We start from the raw sequence: 22,232 nt of genomic DNA on the forward strand, positions 1-22,232 counted from the left end.
GAGGTAAGCAGGAAGATACAGGACCGTGCGTTCCCTTGTATGACAGACTCGTCCATGCCGGCGGCAGGACAAGGACGGAAGGGGGAACGTGCTGCCAGGATGGGCAGCGGCCCCGGGGGCTCGGGGGTGGGCGCGAAGGTGGAAGAGGCTGCGGCGGGGCCCGTGGGCCATGAAGGAGCCCTGCTCCAAGCAGCACCCGGACAGACCCCTGGATGAGAGATCTGCCCCCTTTTGGAATCCTGGTGACCCACAGCTGCCTCAGGCCGCGCTGCGGTGCTGCGAGCTGTGGCGCGAGGGTCGCCCTGCGGTGTCTGGGCTGAAGCGGCGCGGAGCTCTTGGAAGGGGTGTCCGGGATGTCTTCCGGGTGGGGAAAGCTCCGGGGGCGGCTGCCGTCCCTCTGCCCGCAGCGAACTACACCTCCCGGCGTGCGTTGCTGCTGCCTGCCCTGGCGCGGCTGGAGCGGGCGGCGCGCTGCCCTGCGGGAGTTGTAGGCCGGGGAGGGACATGGATGGGACAGGGGCGGCGGCGGGGATGGGGGGGGTGTCCGCTTTCATCCCGGTTACCGGCCGGGCCCGCCGCCCGCAGGCCCTGCTGGGGCGCGGAAGGGCCGGGAGCGGGAGCACGTGTCAATCACCCCGCCAGGCGGCGCGCGCTCCCCGCCCCGGATGCTGATGGGGGGGAAGGGGGGGGGGGGGGGGGGGGAAGGCGAGCGCGCGCTCGAGGAGGAAAGGGGGGATGGAGGGGGAGGGAGAGGAGCCCGGGGAGCGCGCGGCTCTTCTGGGTGGCGCGCGCGCTCGTATGTAAATGAGCGGGCGTGAGGTCAGAGGCAGATGGAAAAGGGAACAGACAGAATGGCCGCCGCGGCTCCCGCTCCTCCTGCCGCCGCCTCCCAGTGCCGGAGCCCCCGCTGCACGGCGGAGCGCAGGGGAGTCCGCCGAGAACTCGACTCCTGGCGGCACCGGCTCATGCACTGTGTGGGTAAGAGAGGGGGCGACGGCGGGGTATCCCGGCCGTAGTGGGGGGACCGAGAGGCTGGAGAGGGGGTAGCGGGGTCCTTGAGGGGACCGGGATGGCGAGTCGGGGAGCGGGGTCTCCGCAGCGGGAGCAGGCGAGGCGCCGAGCCCGGGTTTTCTGGCCCCCCTACCCCTGGATGGGGGCGAGCGGGGATGCAGGAGCGGCTACCGCGGCTTTCTTGGAGGGCGGAAGCAGAGACGGGGTCTGTGGGGGAAAGCGAAGGTCCTCAGCCGCCCCCGGGCAGCGGAGGGGGGTGTTAGGGCTTCGGTTGGCGCCGCTCGGTCCCTGCCTTCGCCGCCGACTGAGACCCTTTCTGGACTCGGGTCCTTTTGTCTCGGCTTCTTGCCGTCGGCGCGGTGAGTGCCGGTGGCTGCCCCCTCCTCTCCTCCTCCATCGCCAGTGCCTGGGGGGTGGAGGGGGGAGGGAGCCCGCCTGTGTGTGCGTGCGCCTTTAAGAGGCAGCCGCTCCTGCACTGACGGTTGGGATTTGAAGTTTTCCCTCCCCCTGGAAGTTGTCATGGCGACGGCAGTTCTCCCCTCGCGCTCCCCCCCCCCCCCCACCAGGCTCCCGGGGCTGCCCCGGTGGCTCTCGTGCCGTGAGGTTCCCCCGGCTCACGTGACTCCCCCGCGTCCCTGGGCGGGGGCGCGCGGGCCCGGGCGGCCGCTTCGGCGCTGTTAGCGCGCTGGGCGAGCCTCGACCGGGGAGCGGCGGCAGGGGCAGCCCGGCGGCCCGCCGGGGTAACGGCCGCCGCTGCCCTCCCTGCCCGGCGGCCCGCCGGGGTAACGGCCGCCGCCGCCGCTGCCCTCCCTGCCCTGCCCCTTCCCGGCGAGCAGGCTGCCCGCCCTGAGTGCTGGCATTCGTTCCGTGTGCCGCCGCGGCGCTGCCACCTCAACGCTTCGGTGTGGGAGCTTTGTTGGGGTGGATGGGGGGAGTGAACAGAGAGATGCCAGGAACTGTTTATTTGTATCGTTTCTCTTCGTAGAGAAGTAGGTAAAATCCTTGATCCTCAGGTAGTAGGCTGGTGTCAGTACTGATCCTCCCTGATGGCTGCGCGATGGAAGCCCTCTCTAGGCGTAACTGGGAGGGTAACCAGCAATTCATTCAGTGTTTCTCCCTCCGCTTGAGGCGAGATCAAAGTAAGAAGCGAATACCGAACAGTTAGGTACACTTGTAATTACAGGCGACTAGATTTGCCAGAGTTTGTGGGGGATTTTTTACGTATTTTCAGTAACCTGTTATCTTATTCACACACACTTCTTGCTGTGTTGCCTCAATAGCCTTTTTAAACATCCGTTCTAACACCTGTCTATACTATGATACCTGTGTATGCTTGCACTGTCTTTTTAATCCTTCAAGTTATAGTATTGTTTAGGAAAACAATATTTATGTATTCTCATACACTAATACATTACCTAATGCTGCTTGTGGATGGAATGCCGTTTAATTACATAGAGGGAGAGCTAGTTCATTACCATAGGGGCTGTCACAAACTTAAATCTGGACTGGTAACTGACAATATTAAAGTGGCTGTACCTCTGGTTAGCTGTTATTTAATGGCATTTCAGTTTTAAACTTAAACTAAAATCCTAAAAGTCTGCTTAACAATTAACCACTGAAGAGACTTCCAGGTGGTGATGGTGTGCTGTCGAGATGTATTTCAGCAACATGATGGCACAGCATGACCCACAGACAAGGGCTGCAAAGAAATGTAATGAGTGCTCTGTAAGACACAATTTTGCCAAACGCTGGGTCCTCTCCTGAGCAGATCTGTTGTATTTAGGGGACTTCTTCAAAGTTGGGTTTTTTTTTTTGAGTTGTTTTTTCACTGAGCATTGCAAAGTGTAAAACCATAACATAATGACATATTTTACACTGATTGCACTGTGGCGTTGCTTCATGCTCTGTTTTCTTTTCCTTGGGCTAAAAGTTATTTAGGATATGATTTCTTTATATATTCATGATGCAAAATTCAGTTAATATAAAGGAGGTCTGAAATGATAAGCAACTGCTAAGGAGGAAGGACATTGGTTGTGGTTTAATAGCTAGCAAAGAGCTATCTTGGTTAAGAACTGTTCCTTGGCATGCCTCTTGAGCAGCCCTTATCCAAAGAAAGTGTAAACAAAGTGGCAAGAAAGTGAGTAGGTTATTGGTAACAGGTAACAGGTCTGGGTTGTGGTTTTTTTCATTACTCCTTTTGAAATTCAGTAGCATTTACTTTTGTAAAATAACCTCCTACACTAGCTCAAATTAACTTCCAAAGTAAAAACAGTTAGTTGTTCTTGGCAAAGTATTCCTCAGGTTTTGGAGTCTAATATAAAGTTAGTATTAACTGCAAGGTCTGAACAATTGCTGGGTTGATGGCTGAAGTGGCAACACTGTGGGGGGAGGAGTGGTGAATATGAGGGTTTTGGAGTACTGTTTTTTTCTTTCTCTACCCTCTTCAATAATCATGCATTTGTAGCAAAGTGAGGAAAACAACATGAAGTAGTAGTCCCAATTCTTGAACTAGCTTACTTTCAATCCTAAACCACAAAAAAGCACCACTAACAAAAACTTAGATGATTCTGCCTACCCTTAGCATTTTTTTAATTCAAAAAATGTTGAAATGTGATATGGTTCTGTGGACTATAATTTGTCAAGCATGATGTTCAGAATGTGAAGCAAGCAAGTACAGACTCCTTGAACATGTCATTTGTTTCTGCTAAAACCTTTGAAGGAATAACTTTGTCTTGATGTCTTGTATCACTTACCATATTGATACTAGATTTTATATTTGCATTTCTGTAGTATAATCACTTGAGCAGTTTGTAATCCTTTATCTGTAAAGGATTCCTCATTCACTCACTTCATGGAAATGGTAAACTGAGCCACAGATAATACCTCCAAGACAGGTGATTGCCCATCTTGAGATTAATAGTCAACAGATCATTTGTATGTGCAACAGGGAGACAGAAATAATACTCAGTTGCCTGCCATGTAGTGTTTGCTTGAGGATCAGTGATGGTTAGGCACCTTGGCTGGATTGCCAGATTCTTTGTTTGTCAGATCCTGGTTGTGGACTTGAACGTTTGTGTGGGCTTTAGAGTTAAAAGCTTGGGTTTTGCCAGTCTGTGATGTTAATTTCTGACATGAGGAGCATGATCTAAAGTTTTAGGTCAAAATGTTCAAGCATTTAAAGAATTTGAGAAGAAAAAGTGACATTACTGAGAATTCTCTTGATGTCTAAACATTTTGAAAGTAAAAACAGACTTCACCTTGTAAATTATTGGATATATTAACAGAAATTCTAAACAGGTGTTCAGTACAAAATGGCTGTCCAAATGGTAAAACACCATGCATTATGTTGAGCACTAAGATTCCTAGACTTGTGCTTATGGATGTACCTAACTCCTGCATGACTTGATCAGAGGTCAAAACTAGATGCTTTTAGAAGGCACCTGAAGATCTTGATTCTGTCAGTGTTTTTACAGCATGTGTAATATATGCTAACAAGTACTGTGTACAGCAGCACTTGCTGGTATGTTTTGTCCTTGCTACAGTCTTTGTGACATAACTAGCAAACCAAATAACCTAATTCTAACTTCTGAGTTTATGGCAAAGTGCCAGTAAGTTCAGAGTTGAAGTATCTAACTTAGCCAGCAACTGAGTTCCCTGGGAGCTTAAATGGCAAGATATTTAATAGAGGTGAATATTAATAGACTAGTTAAATACATTAAAATGGCTAAAAATTGCTCTTTGGTGCTCTCTGATTACAACTTCGCAATGTGAATTGGTTAAATGCATTCCATTGGCTTGAGAGGCTTTGGTAGTATGGAGCTACAGAAGTCTAGATTCATACTGTGGTAAGCCTTAAGAAACTTGAGTTTTTCCAAGCAGTCATTGATCACACTGACCGATTTAATTTGAACTTTACAAGTAGAGTGTTATCAAGTACATTTAGTCCAAATAACTTTCATGAATAGGTGCAGAGGAGAAACTAGTAATTACTGCAGCTCAATTCAGCATGAAACAGTGCTTTTTACTGTATTATCGTGGTGTCCTGTGGGTGAAGTTTTGAGCAGTAACTTCAGGCTTTTTAATGGGAAGTACCAGGTAACTCCAATCATGGGAGTTGAAATCTTGCTAGGGCCTTGCATTATATTGTGAAAACATAAGACTGTGAATAATCTTTTGTTGTGAAAATTAAAGTTTAAAATATTAAGTAATTTAAAAAAAAATGCATTGCTATTTTTTGGGGAGCAGAAGGGTGGAAGTTTTACTGCTGCAGCTCAAGGGCATGCATTTGACAGGAAATAGCCTTGGTATTGCTTTGTTATGAAAGTTGAAATTTTATCAAAGTGTAAAACCATTTCTATGTGCTTGTGGAATATAGCATACAAATACTCCTCTGCTATTGTTATATTTTTTCAGACTTTTTCCCCTCTGAGATACACTGATGCATCTAATTGTGTTTTGATGGATCTAGACTGGTTTTTTGAAAAATTTTGAACTTCTGCTCCAACTTAAATGTTTTTGAACATGCTGTCCTTCCAAGTGCATACATCCATAGTGTTCTTGTCTGTCTGCTAGTGATTTTTTTTTTTTTGATGGCTAGATGCTCTCTTGCCTATCAAGCCACTGTCAGACTGTACACAAGAATTATTTCAGAAAGAGAGCTCCTTTAAACTCTTGCTTCCTTGGCACTCTAGCTCCTGTACACAGCAAACAAACTTGCTGTGGCTGCGATGGGCAGTGACACTGGTGTAAGGTGTTCCCGTCGGTCTGTTGTGCTTTGAGCTGTGATGTGAAACTCTTGGTGTGATTCTAGTATAAAACAGATCAGGGAAGTAATCTCAGTGTTACTGCAGTTGTTGGAAGAAGAACAGGAATTAAATCAAGATCAGAATCACAGCGCAGATTCAAGGGCAGTTTTTGATGCAATGACGGAAGATGGTATAATGTAAGAGAAAGCTCCAACTAGTATTACAGAGGCAGGTGTTCAAGTCAGCATTGGTGTTTAACACTTACTGTGAAACTACAATCTAAGAATACAGTGAAGTGCCATCATCAAACCTCACAGAACCAGAATGGAGAAATGTTAATTCTGGCTGCTTGTTCCTCCTGCTTGTATCGGCATCCATTGGACCCCTGTCTGATCTGCCTTAGCTGTTGAGAGGAGTTAGTGGCTTGCAAGTAAATTAAAATCTGATGAATGCTGGTGCAAAGACAAGGAATGGGGGTGGGACTGCATGACAGAAGCAATATGGGTAATAAAACTAAGCCATTGGATTGTTTTAGCTGCTGATAGCACCGTCAGCTGCCAGGAGTGTGACAAAGACCCAAACATAGCATCCTGATTTCCCCTGAACTAAGCACATAAACAAAAGAGGGGGAAATGGTCGGGGTGAGTGTTTGTGTATGTCATTGCAAGTTGCTGCTGTGTATGTATTGCATTAACTGACTAGGTTGAAATAAGAGAAGACACATGGGGCTTGTTTTGCTTGTGTTGGACTATCTTTGTTTCACATATGTAGTGTTAAATCAGTTTCTTTTCCATGTCTTCTCACAATCCATTTCACTCACCAGCTTTTCTTTCAGAAAGTAATTGCATACTGCTGTCATGATATGTTTTTGAAGGGATACCTTTTGTTTGACTCTTGAGAAATTTTTACTTGGGAAAACTGTGCAAGAAAAATTGAAGTAATGCATCCAGAGACTTAACTTTCACCCTTGCCTTTTAAATTCTGTGTCTAGCAGTAGATGCAATACTAGTTCACTGCTCTCTTGTGAACCTGCAGTTGTAAGGATGTATGGAGCACAATGTTATGAAAGACAAAACTGTACCTGCTACATAGGTTAATCCATGGACTGTGTGGGATGCAAGCAATGCTTCGATTTTTTTTTTGCAGTCAGAACACAAATGTGTTGCAGTTTGCAAGTGGATATACCTGTCTCCAGTAGTGTTGATTAAACCTTTGATTATGTTTTGGTGCTCCTTATGTCTAGATACTGAGATGTGGAAGCAGTTCAGTTTTTAAGTGTTCCATGAACTACCATGATCTTTATCAAAGTTTTTAGGCATAACTTGAACTTCCTTATTGTATGTTCTTATATGGTTGCTGTTTACTTTTTGTGGCTGATAGTGAGCTGAGAAATTTAAACTCTGATAGTCGTTGTACATTGTAGGCACTGAGTTACTTAAGCTGGAACTTGTGTAAAACAAAAATATAAAGTACAGATATTGTCATTGCAACTCAGTCTCAGTTCTTTCCTTGAATTCAGTAACTATTAATGTTTCAGGTTGACAGCCTTTGGGGGAGGTTATGATGCAGAAGACAATCATACTGTTTTTCTTTCTGAACTCGCTGTACATAGTATCTTCATGACCCATGTCAACTGGTATAAGCATTTATTAAACAGTTAAACTAGACTGTAAAACTAATATAGCTTAATACTAACCTAGAAAACAGGAGGGAAATGTGGCAGGAGGAAGAATAGGAAAGAAAATGTCAGATCTAGTGTAACTTGGATTAGTTTCCTAATCAGGTTGACTACATAACTGCTTTCTCTCCTGAGTAAAGTGTAAGTGGCTTTACTGAAGAGAAGATTGAGGCTTTTTATTTTAATAACTGCCTATTTTAACAAGTTTTTGGAAGGGTTGAAGTGAGCTAGAAATTAAGTTGGCTGAATGGCATTCTAATTAACAAAATTGTTGACAGGAGCAAGAATAAAATGCCACTAACAATAGCATCTTTCCAATTGTTCTCACTTTGTAGTGGAACTTGTCATAACAGTGAACTGCCCTTTTTGAGTTAAGTTAGTCTTTGGGGGGCCTATTTTTTTTGTTGTTGTTGTTGTTGGTCTAGGCTTGTTTTCTGTTAGTTGAATCTCCTGAACCGTCTTGATACGGTAATAAATACTAGTAGTTTTGTAAGGGAGACTGGGAGGATCAGCTGATTGACTGGAAGGCTGAGCGGTCATTCTGCAAGATTTGGACAGACTGGAGAGCTGGGCAAAGAGGAACCTAGTAAGGTTCAACAAGAACAAGTGTAGAGTCCTGCACCTGGGAAAGAACAACATGTACCAGTATAGGTTAGGAGCCAACCTGCTAGACAGCTGCTCTGTGAAGAAGGACGTTGGACTCCTAGTGGACAAGTTATCCAGGGGGCAGCAACGTTCCCTTGTGGCCAAGAAGGCCAATAGCATCCTGGGGTGGATTAAGAAAACTGTGTCCAGCAGGCCGAGGAAGGTTCTCCTTCCCCTCTACTTTTCCCTAGTGAGAAACCACTTGGAGTGTTGTGTCCAGTTCTGGGCTTCCCAGTTCAAGAGTACAGGGACTTACTGGAGAGAGTCTAGCAGAAGGCTGTGAGGATGATTAATGGACTGGAACACCTGTCCTATGAAGAAAGGCTGAGAGACCTAGGGCTGTTCAGTCTAGAGAAGACTGAGAGGCATTTTTTATTAATGTATATAAATGTATGAAGGGTGGGTGTCAAGAAGGAAGGGCCAGTCTTTTTCAGTCATGCCCTATGATGGGACGAGGGACAGTGGATTCAAGCTGGAACACAAGAAGTTCCACCTCAACGTGAGAAAAAACTTTTTTACTTTAAGGGTTACGGAGCACTGGAAGAGGCTGCCCAGAGAGGCTGTGGAGTCTCCTTCTCTGGAGACTTTCAAGACCTGTCTGGATGCTTTTCTGAGTGACCTGCCCTAGATACTGTGGTGGTCCTGTACTGGCATTGGGGTTGAACTCTATGATCTCCAGAGGTCCCCTTCAACCCCTAATATTCTGTGATTGTGTTATGCTGATTAATATATCAGATTAATATATCTGTATGTTGTTGAAGAGCTGTATTCCAGCTACTGGCAAGTACCCAGGGCTTGTACTGCCTACAGCTACAATGGGAAAAATTAGTACCTCTTTCCTTTATCCGCCCTCGCCTTTATTTTTCACCCATTGTATGGGTTACAATGGGTCCCTTCATCTTGAATATGACTCAAGTATCAGGGGTTCAAATAAGGTTGTTATTCTAACCTTTAGAGTTCAGTGTATTTATGTAAATTGTAGAGGTCAGCCAGAGCTTTATAGACTTGCCTACCGTAAAACTCTAAGTTAGGACCACTGTCTTATGTTATTCTTGAACCTTGCTCTCTTCCATGTGCTTAGAAGGAACTTTGATAAGATAGGTTGGAACAGAACTGAATTTGTGTGATTTATGTCTAATATCAACCTCTGAAAAATAGAATGGCATACGTTTAACTACCATACATCAAAGAAGAACCCAAAAATAACTACCCTGATTTGAGGACTTAAAGTTATTATGTCGTTTATCTATTTTTCCCTCACTGATAAGATATCACTTTATCCTTCTATCTACTAGAGGCATAGAGAAGCCAGAAGAAGGGAGGAGAGTGCAGGGAAGGGAAGATAGATGGTAGTGGCTCATCTGTTTGGGCCTATAAGAGTATTACAAAGAGTAGGAGACTCTGAATACGCAGACATGCATTGAGCAGTAGAAGTTGGATTCTTTTTTACAGGGTATGGTCAGCAGCATGTGAGTCTGTAGATCAAAGATCCATATGTCAGGTTGTCATCTTTTTGCTTCCACTTCTAGCACAGACCAGGTTCATAGAATCATACAAAGGTTAGAATTGGAAGGAAACTTAAATATCATCTAGTTCTAACCCCCCTGGCTGGGCAAGGACACCTACTACTAGTCCAGGTTGCTTAGAGCCCCATCCAGCCTGTTGTTCAATACTTCCAGGGATTGGACATGCACAACTTCCCTGGGCAACCTGTTCCAGTGTCTCACCACCCTTATAATGAATAACTTTCTCCTAATTTCTAATCTAAATCTTCCTTCTTCCACTTTTAATCCATTACCTCTTGCTACAGGCCCTTAAAAGTCCGTCCCCATCTTTCCTGTAGGCCCCCTTCAGGTACTGGAAGGCTGCTGTGAGGTCTCCCTGGAGCCTTCTCCAGGCTGAACAACCCCAACTGTCTCAGCCTGTCTTCATAGCAGAGGTGCTCCAGTCCTCTGATCATCACTGTGACCCTCCTCTGGACTTGCTCCAAGAGCTCCATGTCCTTCTTGTTTTGGGGGCTTCAGAATCAGACACAGTACTCCAGGTGGGGTCTCACGAGAGCAGAGTAGAGAAGGAGAATCTCCTCCCTCAATCTGCTGGCCACACTTCTCTTGATGCAGCCCAGAACATGGTTGGCTTTCTGGGCTGCAAGTGCCTGTGTAGTATCTTTGGAAGCTGGATTAACTTTGTTTTAGATAAATGTTTGTACTTTGTGATGTTCTTCTGGAGTCTCAGCTGCCACTTTAATTTTATTTTGTTCTTGACATCCATTGAGCCTTGCATCTCCATAGCAGTATGTGTTGTATTGTAGGAGTAACAGTAGGATACATGTCACTAGATGTGATTTTTCTATTTTTTTTAAAGTCTGTTGGTTGAAACTCACTGAATTTGTGGCACTGTATGTTCCTTAGCTTTCAGTTTCTGTCAAATTTAGTAGAGACCTGCTTTCTGATTAGGAGACATCCTAATTTTTGTGGCACCTAGGTATTGAATATTTGTGTTTAAAGAGCTGTTCAGTGGAAAAAAAACAACTGTTGTTTTGCAATGTGTTTTATTCTAAAATGCTACCAACTGGTTTTAAAAATGCTTAATTTTCAGATAAGGGTTAAATAATTATCTTCCTCCTTCCACAGTTCCCAGCTTCTTCAGATCACTTTAATTAAAGGCTAGCTAAAATCTTATGTATGAGTAATAGTTCTCACCATCGTAATTCCACTGCTTTATAAACTAGCTTTAGTGTATTTCTAGTCTAATAGGTCAGAGGGCAGTGCAATTAATCTAGGGTTGAATATGCTGCTGTTCTTCATAACTTCTGTCAAAAAGCTTTGTACATCTAATTTAGAAGTCTTATTTTCCATTCTAAAAGCAGTGCACCATTTTATAATGCCAGGTTAAAATACCACTGGAGTAAAACTGCTGGACATCTTTTGATTACGGTGAACTAACACTGCTGCTGTATATGATGTAGATTATAGTACAGAATACTCCTTTAAAGGACCCCAGCTAGTGATTGCAGCTGTCAGTTTGGCTCACAGAGCTGAGAGTTAAATGTGAACATTCGGCTTTGCTTAAGTGTAACTATTAAGCCTCCTAATCTGAATATGAGAATTATTATCATATAGCTACTGCTTCATTACCTGTGGTTCAGGTGCAGGTCATTCTGATTTTAGCTATCTGATGTGGGGGAAGAAAAATCAAACCTACTTAGGATCTACTGCTGCGTTAGACTGTTGTGTATAAGGACTCCTGTGCTAACTGTGCCAAACTCTCAGAAGCTTGCTGTGCTACCAGCTGAATAATACAGTGACTGTGGACTTACCTGTTATTCTGGTTTATACTCCTTAAATTTTCTTATTCTTCCTGGACCACCCTATGTCTCCATCCTTCAGCTTTCGTAAGCATTCATTTCCTATCTTTGACTTCCTACCTTAAAACCATCTAGTTTTGCTTCTAAACCTTTCATTTATTGTCAGTGACATTAAAGCAAACTTCAGAACTTTTTCTGTCTCCACCAATAGTTTTCTCTTAGCTTTTGTTTTTTTTTACATTTCTATGTGGAGTGGCCTCACAATTTACTTGCCTTACACCACAAACATGATCATCAAGATAAATTATACTTTCCACTTTTCAGTCCAGGAGACTTGCGTGATGTCTTTCTCTGAGCGTCTGGTCTCACCTATTTATTTCTATGTGTACTGCTGTCAAGTGTCCGATCTCACGATACTTGAGGAAAAGGGGTGTGTACTTCTTCCTACCACCTTATTCAGGTAATGTTATTCTCTGGCAATCTTGCCAGGTCAGGAAATATGTTACCTTGTTATCAGACTTTCACATGCTAATCAGTAGCAGTTTGGAAGGACTTAATTGTCCAAAATTTGCTGTCTGCACTGTGGTACGATCCCAGTTGCAGTGTAGAGGCTATAATAAGCTCTCTGTTCTTGTCATCTGTTTGAGTATTTTCCTTTCTTCCTGTTCCAATTTGAATGGGTTCTACAGAGTCACACTAAACAGTATTTCAAAGTGTAGTCCAGACAGTGTTGAATCGGGGTCATAATAATCTGTCTCTGCATCATCAGATAAGAACAGCTCTACTAGATCAGAGCAAGTCTGTATAGTCTGGGATCTGTTTTCTGCAGCCAGTGGTGGGTTAGGGAAAATATTAATAATATATAATATTATTTTCAAAATATCTTGCAGCTTTCAGTGACACTTGTCTTAATCCTTGGGGGGGGGGGGGGGAAGTTTTCTTGGTTTTCAAATCTGATTTACTGAATTATTCCACCATAAGTTATTGTTGTTTTTGTGTGGGTGTGTGATTTCAAAGCAATGTAAAACTTCAGTGGTTCTCTGGTGTCCCCTGGTTATACTATGTTTATATGACTCTTCTGCTTGTCCTAAAACAAGAAGTAGAAACATCATATGAAACCATTACTTTTAAAAGTTGAAGGATGGAAAAGGTGTTTCCTATTCATGTGTTTTTTTCCAGTTTTATTTTTTCTGAAGATTTAACCTGTGTTCCCTTGGCCATCTTTTCCATCCCCCAAGCTGAAGCATTCTTACATGTTCCTTGTAGAGAAGCTGTTTAATTTTATTTTTCTTCCCTACTTTATTGTGTATTTTTAGTTCTGCTCCCTTATTGAGATGGGGAAACTAGAACTATATTGTTCAAGATCACATCAGTTTGAATTTATGTGGTGACAAACCAGGGAACAATGCAGATCTTCCTTTGAGAAGTTAAAGCAGTTAACATGCTCTTTATGGAGCTCATCCTTTCATAGAATTGGTTGAACCTGAAGATAAAACTTGAGTGATAAATCAGTTCAGAGCCCATTACTATGTAATGTGAAGATTTGCTTTCTCCACTGAGAAAATCATATTAAATTGTCATTTTTTGGCCACGTATTTTGAAGTTCCCTCGTGTTCTTTTGATTTTTCTTTGCTGCTAATACTAGACTGTACTGGACAGTGGATTGTCACCTTATTAGATTATCTTTTTGGTTAGAAGAGCAAAGGCAACTGGGGGTCGCTCTTGTTTGTGACCTTTTGTTAGGAAAGCTAACAATTTACTTCTCTCTTTTAACCTGTTACTTATCTATGTGAGGTCTTCACCTCTGTTGCTTGGGAAGGTTTAAAGCTTTTGCAGATGGATGTCAGTAGATGTCTTTTTGAAATCCTGATTTAATCTTAGTGTCCCATGTCTACTGACGTCTTCAAATGACTTGGTCATGTTTGAAATACAACATCCCTTCACAGAAGTTGTTGGGTCTTCAGTAATACATTATAATTCTGTATGCATCTGGTAATTCTGTTCTTTGGATTTTATTTGCCCAGTTATAAACATTTGACTTGCTTATTTATGAAGTGGCCTCAGGTTGTGCCAGGGGAGGTTTAGATTGGATATTAGAAAACAATTTCTTCATCAGAAGGGTTATCAAGCACTGGAACAGACTGTCCAAGGAAGTGGTTTATTCAACATCCCTGGAGGTACTTAAAACATTGGTGACACAGGTTTGCAGTGGACTTGGTACTGTTAGACATACAGTTGGACTCAGTGTTCTCTAAGGGCCTTTCCCAACCTAAATGATTCTATGATTTGATGTATGCCTTTACCAGCATATACTCTAAGCAGGTGTCTGCCTGGTAGGAGTATACATGCCAGTACAAGATAGGCATACACGGTTGCTGCCTGTTGTGTTGATTGCTGTTAAGTTTTGTCCCTTCCTGTCCTCTGGTGTTGAGGTTATTAGCTGTTTATTTCTTCGTAAGCATTACAAAGAATGCTTACGTATTGTGTTGTCTTCAAGTTCCTGTCAGTTTTTCTTGTTGCTACTTTTTTTTGTTCCCATCAAGAAGAGGCTGTTAATATGGGAAGCATGGTTTATTTACTCCTCAGACAAACTGATCATAGTATGACTGGGTCAGGTAGGCCCTCTAAGGAGCAGAAGAGGCTACTCCTTCCCTAGCACTAACTGAATTTACTTGGCAGAAGGAAGGTCCTAGAGACTATAGGATATAGGACTCTGTCAAAGCAACAAGCTTAGAGCTTGCAGCTTAAATTGAAAGGTGAGTTGAGTGGGGAGATGGGGGGAAAAAAGGGATAAAGATACGAGAGTTAGTTGCTTGGCCTGAGGAGCTGAAAATGAAGACTTCTGTAGATCAGGCTGTACAGATCTCACAGGTAATATTTAGGTGACTAAAAACAAGCTTGGAACTGATGCAGTGCAATGGCTGTTGGGGAAACAGGAATTATAAACTCACTTTTACAGTCTTACCTTTTACTTTGGACATCTGCCACGTGTTATGCGTTCCACTCTGTCTTCTTCCTTTTTTGTCAGTTCCGTGCCTGTTTTATATGCAGTGTGCTAATTCCCTTCAGGCTTGACAAAGTCTTGTCTTGAGATGCCAGTACATATATCCATCCTAAATCTAACTGATGTATGTGCTATAGTGACTTTATACAAGTCTGCTATAGTGGTGTCCAAAAACATCCACTACTCTTCTACATCTTCAGATCCTCTCAGCTCTCTAATGTGGAGCTGAGAAATGTGAGGTGACTGTTGATTTTGCCTTTCCCTTTTTCCTTAGGTGCTCTACCATAGTTTATTGAATCCCTTACTGCTTTTCAAACAGCCACAACAAAACCTCCCCAAACTGATACTGGATTTCTGTGTTAGAATGCCAAACATTATGCCTTCTTGGAGAGAATTTCTTCAGGAACGCAGTCAGACTGGCTAGGGTGTATTGGAAAGGAGTTCTATTTCCTGTCTTTGCCGTTGTCTAAATCTACTGATTCCTGAACTAGTGTGTTCTGCCCTGAGGAAATGGGGTTTAATAAGAAATGCTCTGTTTATAACTTGTCATGTCAGGAGTTCTTACCTTGAAACGTTGGAGGTGTTTAGAGCACTCTGAGCTTAGTGCTGATGTGAAAAACTGCAATTTGGCACTGACTGTAGATCACCTTTTGTGCACAGTTCTCAGGAACAATGGTAGATTAGTTGAGTCCTAGGTATTTATGCATTTAGTACCTTACTACACTTGCACAGAGCAGAGTCTTTTCTTAAAACTGAAACTTAACATAACATGAGGTTTTCACTGGAGAAACCATGTTAGAGAGAAACTGTTTAATAAATCCTACAAATACCAGAAGTTTTGAGGAAGTATTTGTCTGAAATCAGTCACATCTGAATTATTATTGTAATCTCTGGCAGGCTCTCTGTCCCACAAAGCTTTAAGGAGTAAACTGAAAATTCAATGGATTAGGGATTACTTGTTTAACTAATTAGTGCTTTCTGCAATGACACTGCAGGAGAAGAAGCTGTGAGAGAAACCCAGTAGTGTGTCCTGAGGAACTTGTTTAGTGTGATTATTTGCAGATCGGTTTGCTTCCCTCAATGGTTGCTGTTGTCTTTCTGAAAGTCTTAAGTGGCGAAAGTAGAGATCACCTGGAAAGTTTCTTGTTTTGCCTCGCTGGACATGTGGGAAGCAGTAGAATATGTCTGTCTTGGGTCAGAGAAACTCACTAGATTATGAATGGAGTAGTAAGATCTGATAAAGTTTCTACCAATTTTATTTATCCTAAAATTCATTCTCCTTCTGGGAAAAAACCACCAAACACAAACAGCAATCCCCCACCCAAAAAAAAAGTTATTTTGCTTATGTTTCTGATTCGAATGTTTGGGTTTTTTTAGCTGCTTAAACTTAGCACAGAATTTATGGTTTTGTTTGGAGCAAAATAGAGACATAGTTCCTTTCTTTGCACAATGTAAAATAAAGAGGTATCTTTTCTTTTTAAAGCAGACTAACACATTTAGGACTTAAAATCAATGTCTGTCTGGAAATAATGACTATTGCTTCTGTGAAGGAAGAATCAGTGTTGGAATACAGAAGGAAGAGAGTGTTTCTAAGGCACGATAGTCAGCTGTTTAAACCCATCTGCCTTGTGCAAGAACTCTTCTTTGTGCTCCACATGATTGAAGAATTTAGAATCTTGCCACTAGGTACTTGAAATATGTATTTTATTTTATTTTTTTTGCTTTGCAGTGTTCTGTCCCACTAGGTCTCTTTGGACAATAATTAGTAATGTGAATTTTATAGAATGTAATCAGAAATTAGTTATAGAATTGTTACAAAATCTTTCAGTTAACTATCAGAGCTGGTATATGACTTTATTTAGTACTATATGACTTGTGTTCCACAGTAGATGAGAGTCTAAGTCCCACAGTTTAACCATTTCATGCTCTGTCTTGTGCGGTGCATTGTGCACGTTTAAGAACTGATTTGAAATAGCAGTTTAGCTAAATTTAGAGTTCTTTCAATCTAACTGGAGTATCTGAAGCACTTGTAATTCTGACCTTGAATTCCAGGAAATTTTTTAGAGAAAGGAAGTATGGGTAGTACTTTTTTCAAGTGAATTTTTTACATAGATAAGAGCACTCAATTCTTCTTGACCTATTTGGTATGTTGCCAGCTCTAAATTTTGTCTAATTTGCCAAGTTGAATTATGGCTGGATATAAAAAGGCTATTTAGGGTTTTTTGGTTTTGTTGGTTTATTTTTTAAAAACTAGCTATTCATAAAAATAGGCTGTAAGTTAAACATGAGGATACATGGCATAGATATAACATGCAGAAAAGTCAACTGACAAAATTGAATCAACTTCTTGCTTAGGGGTATGTTGCACTAATTTCTTTGTATAATTGTGGTATGTCTAGGATTATTAAAAATTGTTATTAAGCTGGTTTCAGCATTTGTGTTAATGTGTTTGGAAATAATACTTTGAAGAGCACAGCACTGAGATTTACAGGTTGTTATTCACTTACTGTGTTAAAATTTGGCTTTTAGATACAAAGTGTTTTTCATTCTGTAGCTTCAGCAGATGAGAGAAGTGGTAGTTGATTTTAGGGACTCACCATATTACTGTAGTCTAGTTGCAGGATTTTGATCAATTTCAAACTTTTAAATAATAGAAACCAACAAATAGTTACTGAATATGAGGGATGTGGATCTATTGAGAGATAGGAATTACTTTTCTCCTGTTCCTCATTTCAAAAAGATTTGCAGTTTGCGAGGAATAGGTTGTTCGAATGACACAGAAATTATAATTAAAATCTCCTGAAAATTCCCATGAAATTCAGAATCCCTTAAGGAATTCCACTTGTTAAACTTAGTGTCAGACATCATTTTCTTGGAATACTCCTGAGGGCTTGCAATTTTGTTAGCTTGCAGTAGACCCATGGTGTAGTACAGAACCTTAAGCTTTAGTTTCTCAAAAGCCTATCAGTCTACAAGTGATTGGAATTTATTTATTTTTTGGCTCAGTGAACTATCTTTTTCTGATAACTGTTTTTCTCTGACAGCTTTCAGCTAGCCCTCCCTTCTTAGCAGAAAGCTGCATGTTCTCTGATTTTGATCATCCAGGAGGTGTGCCAGACCTATAATTAGTTGACTGCTATACTTTCTCCCACATACAAGAAAGGTGTCTGATACTGCATAGCAGTAATGTGGCCATTGTTACAGATTTGCTGTGGACTTCACTTTTCTGTGATGATTTAGCAAATATCTGTCTAGGCCTCCATGTAGAAAAAGAAGCCTTTGTCTGGCAATCCTAAACTTTTTAGGTAGAACAGCCAAACTTTTCAGTCCTCTTGTATGTCATAAAACTGTGGTTGAGAAACAAGAACATGCTTCAAGCACATGGTCTTCTGAGAGTGACAATTGTTTCTGTGTTTTAGTCTTGGTTGTTATTCTCATGTTGTAAAACAGCTGAATTGATACCAAATGAGGAAATTGTGAGCATTTTTCAAGCAGGATGTTATCTTTTACAGTGACTTACTCCTGAATTTTCTTCTCAAAGGTCGCAAGCTTATAGCTTGTAACTCGAATTATTGTCACACAGTTCTGAGTAACACTTGGTATTTAGATAGCTTTTTGATGTAGCATCTTGAACAAAGAAAGGCAGTAGGGCAAGTTTTAGTGTCTGAAGAACACCAACATTCACACCAGCTCCATGTATGCTTTCTGTATGACAGCTGGGATTACATCACTGCTCAAAGAAAAAAGTTTAGAGAAAACAAACCAAGTTCTAGTATCTGCCACTTAGAAGCATTTTTCTCTCCCCCTATCCACAGAGCAGCAAAGTCACTTCTGAAGGGTTTTCCCTATGGCTTTTGAATTATGAATAACACATCTTTCATAATATCTTGCTACTATGTTAGAAATTTAATTCTTGCAGTGTCTAGAAGCTACAGTAAAAGGTATCATGGGCTTTTTCCTATTTACATGTCTACTGGCATAGATTACTTTGGAGTGTGGAGAGGCTTCCTTTTTTAGTGAACTCATGTTTTTTACTGTGGCTTTTAAGCAGCTGGAAAATAGACCTGAACTCAGAATTGAGGAAAATCTCAGTCTTTAATTTTTTTCCTGTTGACTGCCACCCTTTTCTTAAAAATTTTTGAACAATTGGGAGAGGAGGTAGGATGTTTCCTGGTTTTGTTTATTTTGCTTCTGAGGTTTGGCCAGTGTTGGTTTCCCTAGCACTGGAATATTACTCCCTCTTTGTATTCTGCTTAATGTTTATAACTGTTTAATTTTATAGCTAGCTCTTTTGATGTAGATGTTCGTTTTGGAAACTGTTTCATCACTGTCTGCATCCATTCAATAAAGTTGAGAGTTGAAAGCAAGAATTTCTTCTCCTAAGGGAAAACCAGGTAGTTAGAAGTGAAGCTGTTCTGTAGTCTCCTTTCAGTTTTTGGTCACCCTGTGTCTTAGTGGCAGCAGCAGTGTCCTCAAATAAGTCAATTCTTGGAGTCAAGATTGTATTACAGAAGGAAAAGTACCTTTTTTAACTCTGATTTGGAAGTTGTATTGGAGTCTAAATAGAGGATTTCCTCCCTTTGACATTGGAATCTTTGGTATGTTGGTTTCTGTTTTCTTGGGGATCTGAATCAATATGGTAAAGAAAATTAATGTATTAAGTTAAATGTTCAGAACTTTGTATTATAAGAATACTTTCTTTGGTGTTGTCAGCAAGAAGTGGATTCAAGCTAGACAAGATAATCAACAGAAGCCCATGTTCTACTCCCCCCCCGATGTCAGATCTGTCCTAAATTGTCTCAAGAATTTTTCAGCAAGAAAAATTAGCTGTGAATCTGGCCAGCATTTTATTAAATAATTAATTTTACTTTATCTGTTCCATAGTGACATTACAAACAGGAAAAAAGATTGCACAGAATCATCATGGTTGGAAAGGACCTCTGATATCACAGAGTCCAACCATCAACACAAAAAAAAACCAACCTGCAAACAAACTACCACACATGCTCCACCAAAAAAACACCCACAAAAAACACCCACCTTGGCCAATAGAGCATGCCCTGGAATGCCACATCTACATATTTCTTTAATACCTCTCAAGGATGATGACTTAACTACCTCACTGGGCAGGCTGATCCAGTGCCTGACCACTCTTTCAGTATAGAAATTCTTCCAAATATCCAACCTAAACCTCCCCTGCTAAGACTTCAGGTTACTTCCTCTGGTCCTATTATTACCCACTTGGGAGAAGAGGCCAACACCCACCTCCCTCCAACATCCTTTCAGGTAGTTGTAGAGGGCAGTGAGATCTCCCCTCATCCTCCCCTTCTCTGAACTAAACATCCCCAGTTCTCTTAGCCACTCTTTTTGTGACTTGTTCTCTAGACCCTTCACCAGCTTGGTAGCTCTCCTCTATTTATGCTGCAGCATCTCAGTGTCCTTCTTATAGTGGGAGGCCCAGAACTGAACACATACTCCGCAGTATGGTGGAACGCCAAGTGCAAGCAGCACCTGTAAAATGGGGGCATGTACTTCAGAAGGCTGTACATTTATATGGTTAGAAACTAAAAGATGGCTGAGCTCCAAGTCACCTTCCTGTGAAAGGGATAACTTGTAAGAAAGGCAACTGATTTATTTTTAAGCCAGAACAAAATGCTGCATCCTACTCTTGCACTTGTATTTTAAAATAAATATTGAAACACTACTGAGAGAGCATTTTAAGAGAAGCAGAAGTTTTTCTTTTGGAGAAATGGAGAGATTTGATGCTCTATCTGCCTATGTTAGGTGTTAAAAAAATCAGTTTAAAATGGCTCTAATGCTGGACAAACCTAACAAAGCTGAATTTTGTCTGTGGTACGATTGTTTAAATCCAAGATAGATGACTTAGCAATGCAAACCACAAAACTTCCTTCAGATGTATTCCTGTACTGAGTCAAGCTAAACAATGCAGTTGTAAAACTGTATATAATGAGGAGAGTAGAACTGAAATTTGTCACTTACATGTAATACTTTCTTGAATTACCTGTAGTTTTCAGAAGGGATCACTTTTTAGTTGACTGAAAGAGGGGAAAGCGCCAAGGAGAAGAAAATTAATCTTTTAAGATACCGCTGTGGTGTGTATGGAAAAACTAAGCTTTGTTTTTAACTGCATATATATTTTTACATATGATGAGAAATTTTCATTTCTCATGGTAATGTCAATGAGTTTTAGCCAAGAACTGCATGTTATACCTTGCTTGTTGTACCATGAAGTTACTGCTACTTAAATAACTGCTAGCCTCCTTTGCCCCATACACTTAAGGAGGTTAGCCTCTTGATTACAACAATAAACTTCAGTGTGCAGGATCTGTGTCTTGGTCCTTACCTGGCCCCATAATTTCTCTTCAATGTCTTTACAACTTTACAACATTCAGTTTCTTTGCAATTTATATAACATCCTTAATATATTAAGAAACACCACCTCAGAGTAGGGATTGTGTGACTTCAGGATGATAAAAGAATTCATATGACAGCTAGATAACAATATTCCTGTGGTCAAAGGAAAATGCAGGAGCAGAAGTTGAACTCTCAGTTGTAGTAGTCTCTTTACCTAGTTGTTAAAGTAATACTTAACTAGTGTTGCAGAACTCCAAAAAATTAAGAAGTTTCCTTTTAATGCTGTGTCTGGTGGTACTGTGCCCAATCTCATTAAATGTAATCCTATTCTTTGGATTTTCCTAATTGTGTTTTAAAGATAACTGTTAAAACTTAGAATCCTCTAAGAACTGAAATCAGCCATTCTGATCCTACTGTCACTCAGTTTTGAGTTTTGCAATTAATTAGCATTAATTGGCTAAACTCCATATTCCTTAGCATGTACAATTTTTTTTTTTCTACTTTAACATTTCATTCCACATGTAAATGAAAAAAAAATGTGAAGGAAGAGTCAAGGGTGAATGGAAGTATATCTGCTTTTATGAAATAGACTTTCTTTTGGAAAGGAAGATGAAAAGACTGGAGTTACTATGACCATAAGACAAGAAGAATCAAGAAATCAGTAGATGGAGAGTGTACCAAATCTATCAAAAACATTTTAACTTTCCCAACTGTATAGTAATTACCTCTCCCCTCTTCAGACCTGCCAAGTGGTGCATTTGAAAGCAGTACTTAAATGTCAACTTACATTTATTACATTATATTTATTGGGCTTTGGCATTTCTCCTAGCACATGGTCCCAGTCATTCAAATAAATCTGTTGAAAACATACTTGCAGTCTAAATCGTAATAATGTAAGATATAGAAAAGGAAGGAGGAGAAGGGCCATTTGAGAAGGTATTGAATTGGGATTTACTTGGACATGTGCAAAGCATTTGGTACTGTCCCACGTGACATCCTTTTCTCTAAATTGGAGGTACATCGTCTCAATGGATGGACCACTTGGTGGGTAAGGAATCTGGGTGGTCACATCCAGCAGAGTTGCAGTTAAGGGCTCGATGCCCAAATGAAGATCAGTGATGAATGGTGGTCCTCAGGGGTTGATACTGGGCCTGGAGCTGTTTAACATCTTTGTTGGCAACACGTATGATGGGGATCAAGTGCACCGTTACCAAGGTTGCTGATCAAACAAAGGTGTGTGGTGTGGTCAACACACTAGAGGGAAGGGATGCCATCCAGAGGGACCTTGACAGGCTTGAGAAGTAGGCCTGTTCAAAAAACAGTAAGTTCAATAAGGCCAAGTGCAAGATCTTTCACATGTCCAGGCTATCTCAAGCACAAATACAGGCTGGGTGGAGAATGGATTGAGAACAGCCTTGAGGAGAAGGGCCTGGAGGTGTTGATTGATGAGCTGACAGTGTGCACTTT

General features: G+C 41.5%; 1 protein-coding gene across 5 annotated transcripts in view; it reads left to right on the forward strand.

Annotated features, from left to right (window-relative positions):
* Nucleotides 1–811: 811 nt before the first annotated feature.
* The window catches only part of LCORL (ligand dependent nuclear receptor corepressor like), a 120,234-nt gene continuing 98,813 nt past the window's right edge, over nt 812–22,232 (forward strand). For 3 of the 5 annotated variants that reach the window (XM_051619992.1, XM_051619996.1, XM_051619995.1), the window contains exon 1: nt 812–978. In XM_051619992.1, the coding sequence (XP_051475952.1) occupies nt 831–978 (148 nt within the window). In that variant the 5' untranslated portion in view covers nt 812–830. The remainder of the gene's footprint in view (nt 979–22,232) is intronic. The other 2 variants (XM_051619993.1, XM_051619997.1) reach the window with 1 other exon arrangement.

The sequence above is a fragment of the Apus apus genome, chromosome 4 (assembly GCF_020740795.1).
Source record: "Apus apus isolate bApuApu2 chromosome 4, bApuApu2.pri.cur, whole genome shotgun sequence".
In the NCBI taxonomy this organism is placed as follows: Eukaryota; Metazoa; Chordata; class Aves; order Apodiformes; family Apodidae; genus Apus; species Apus apus.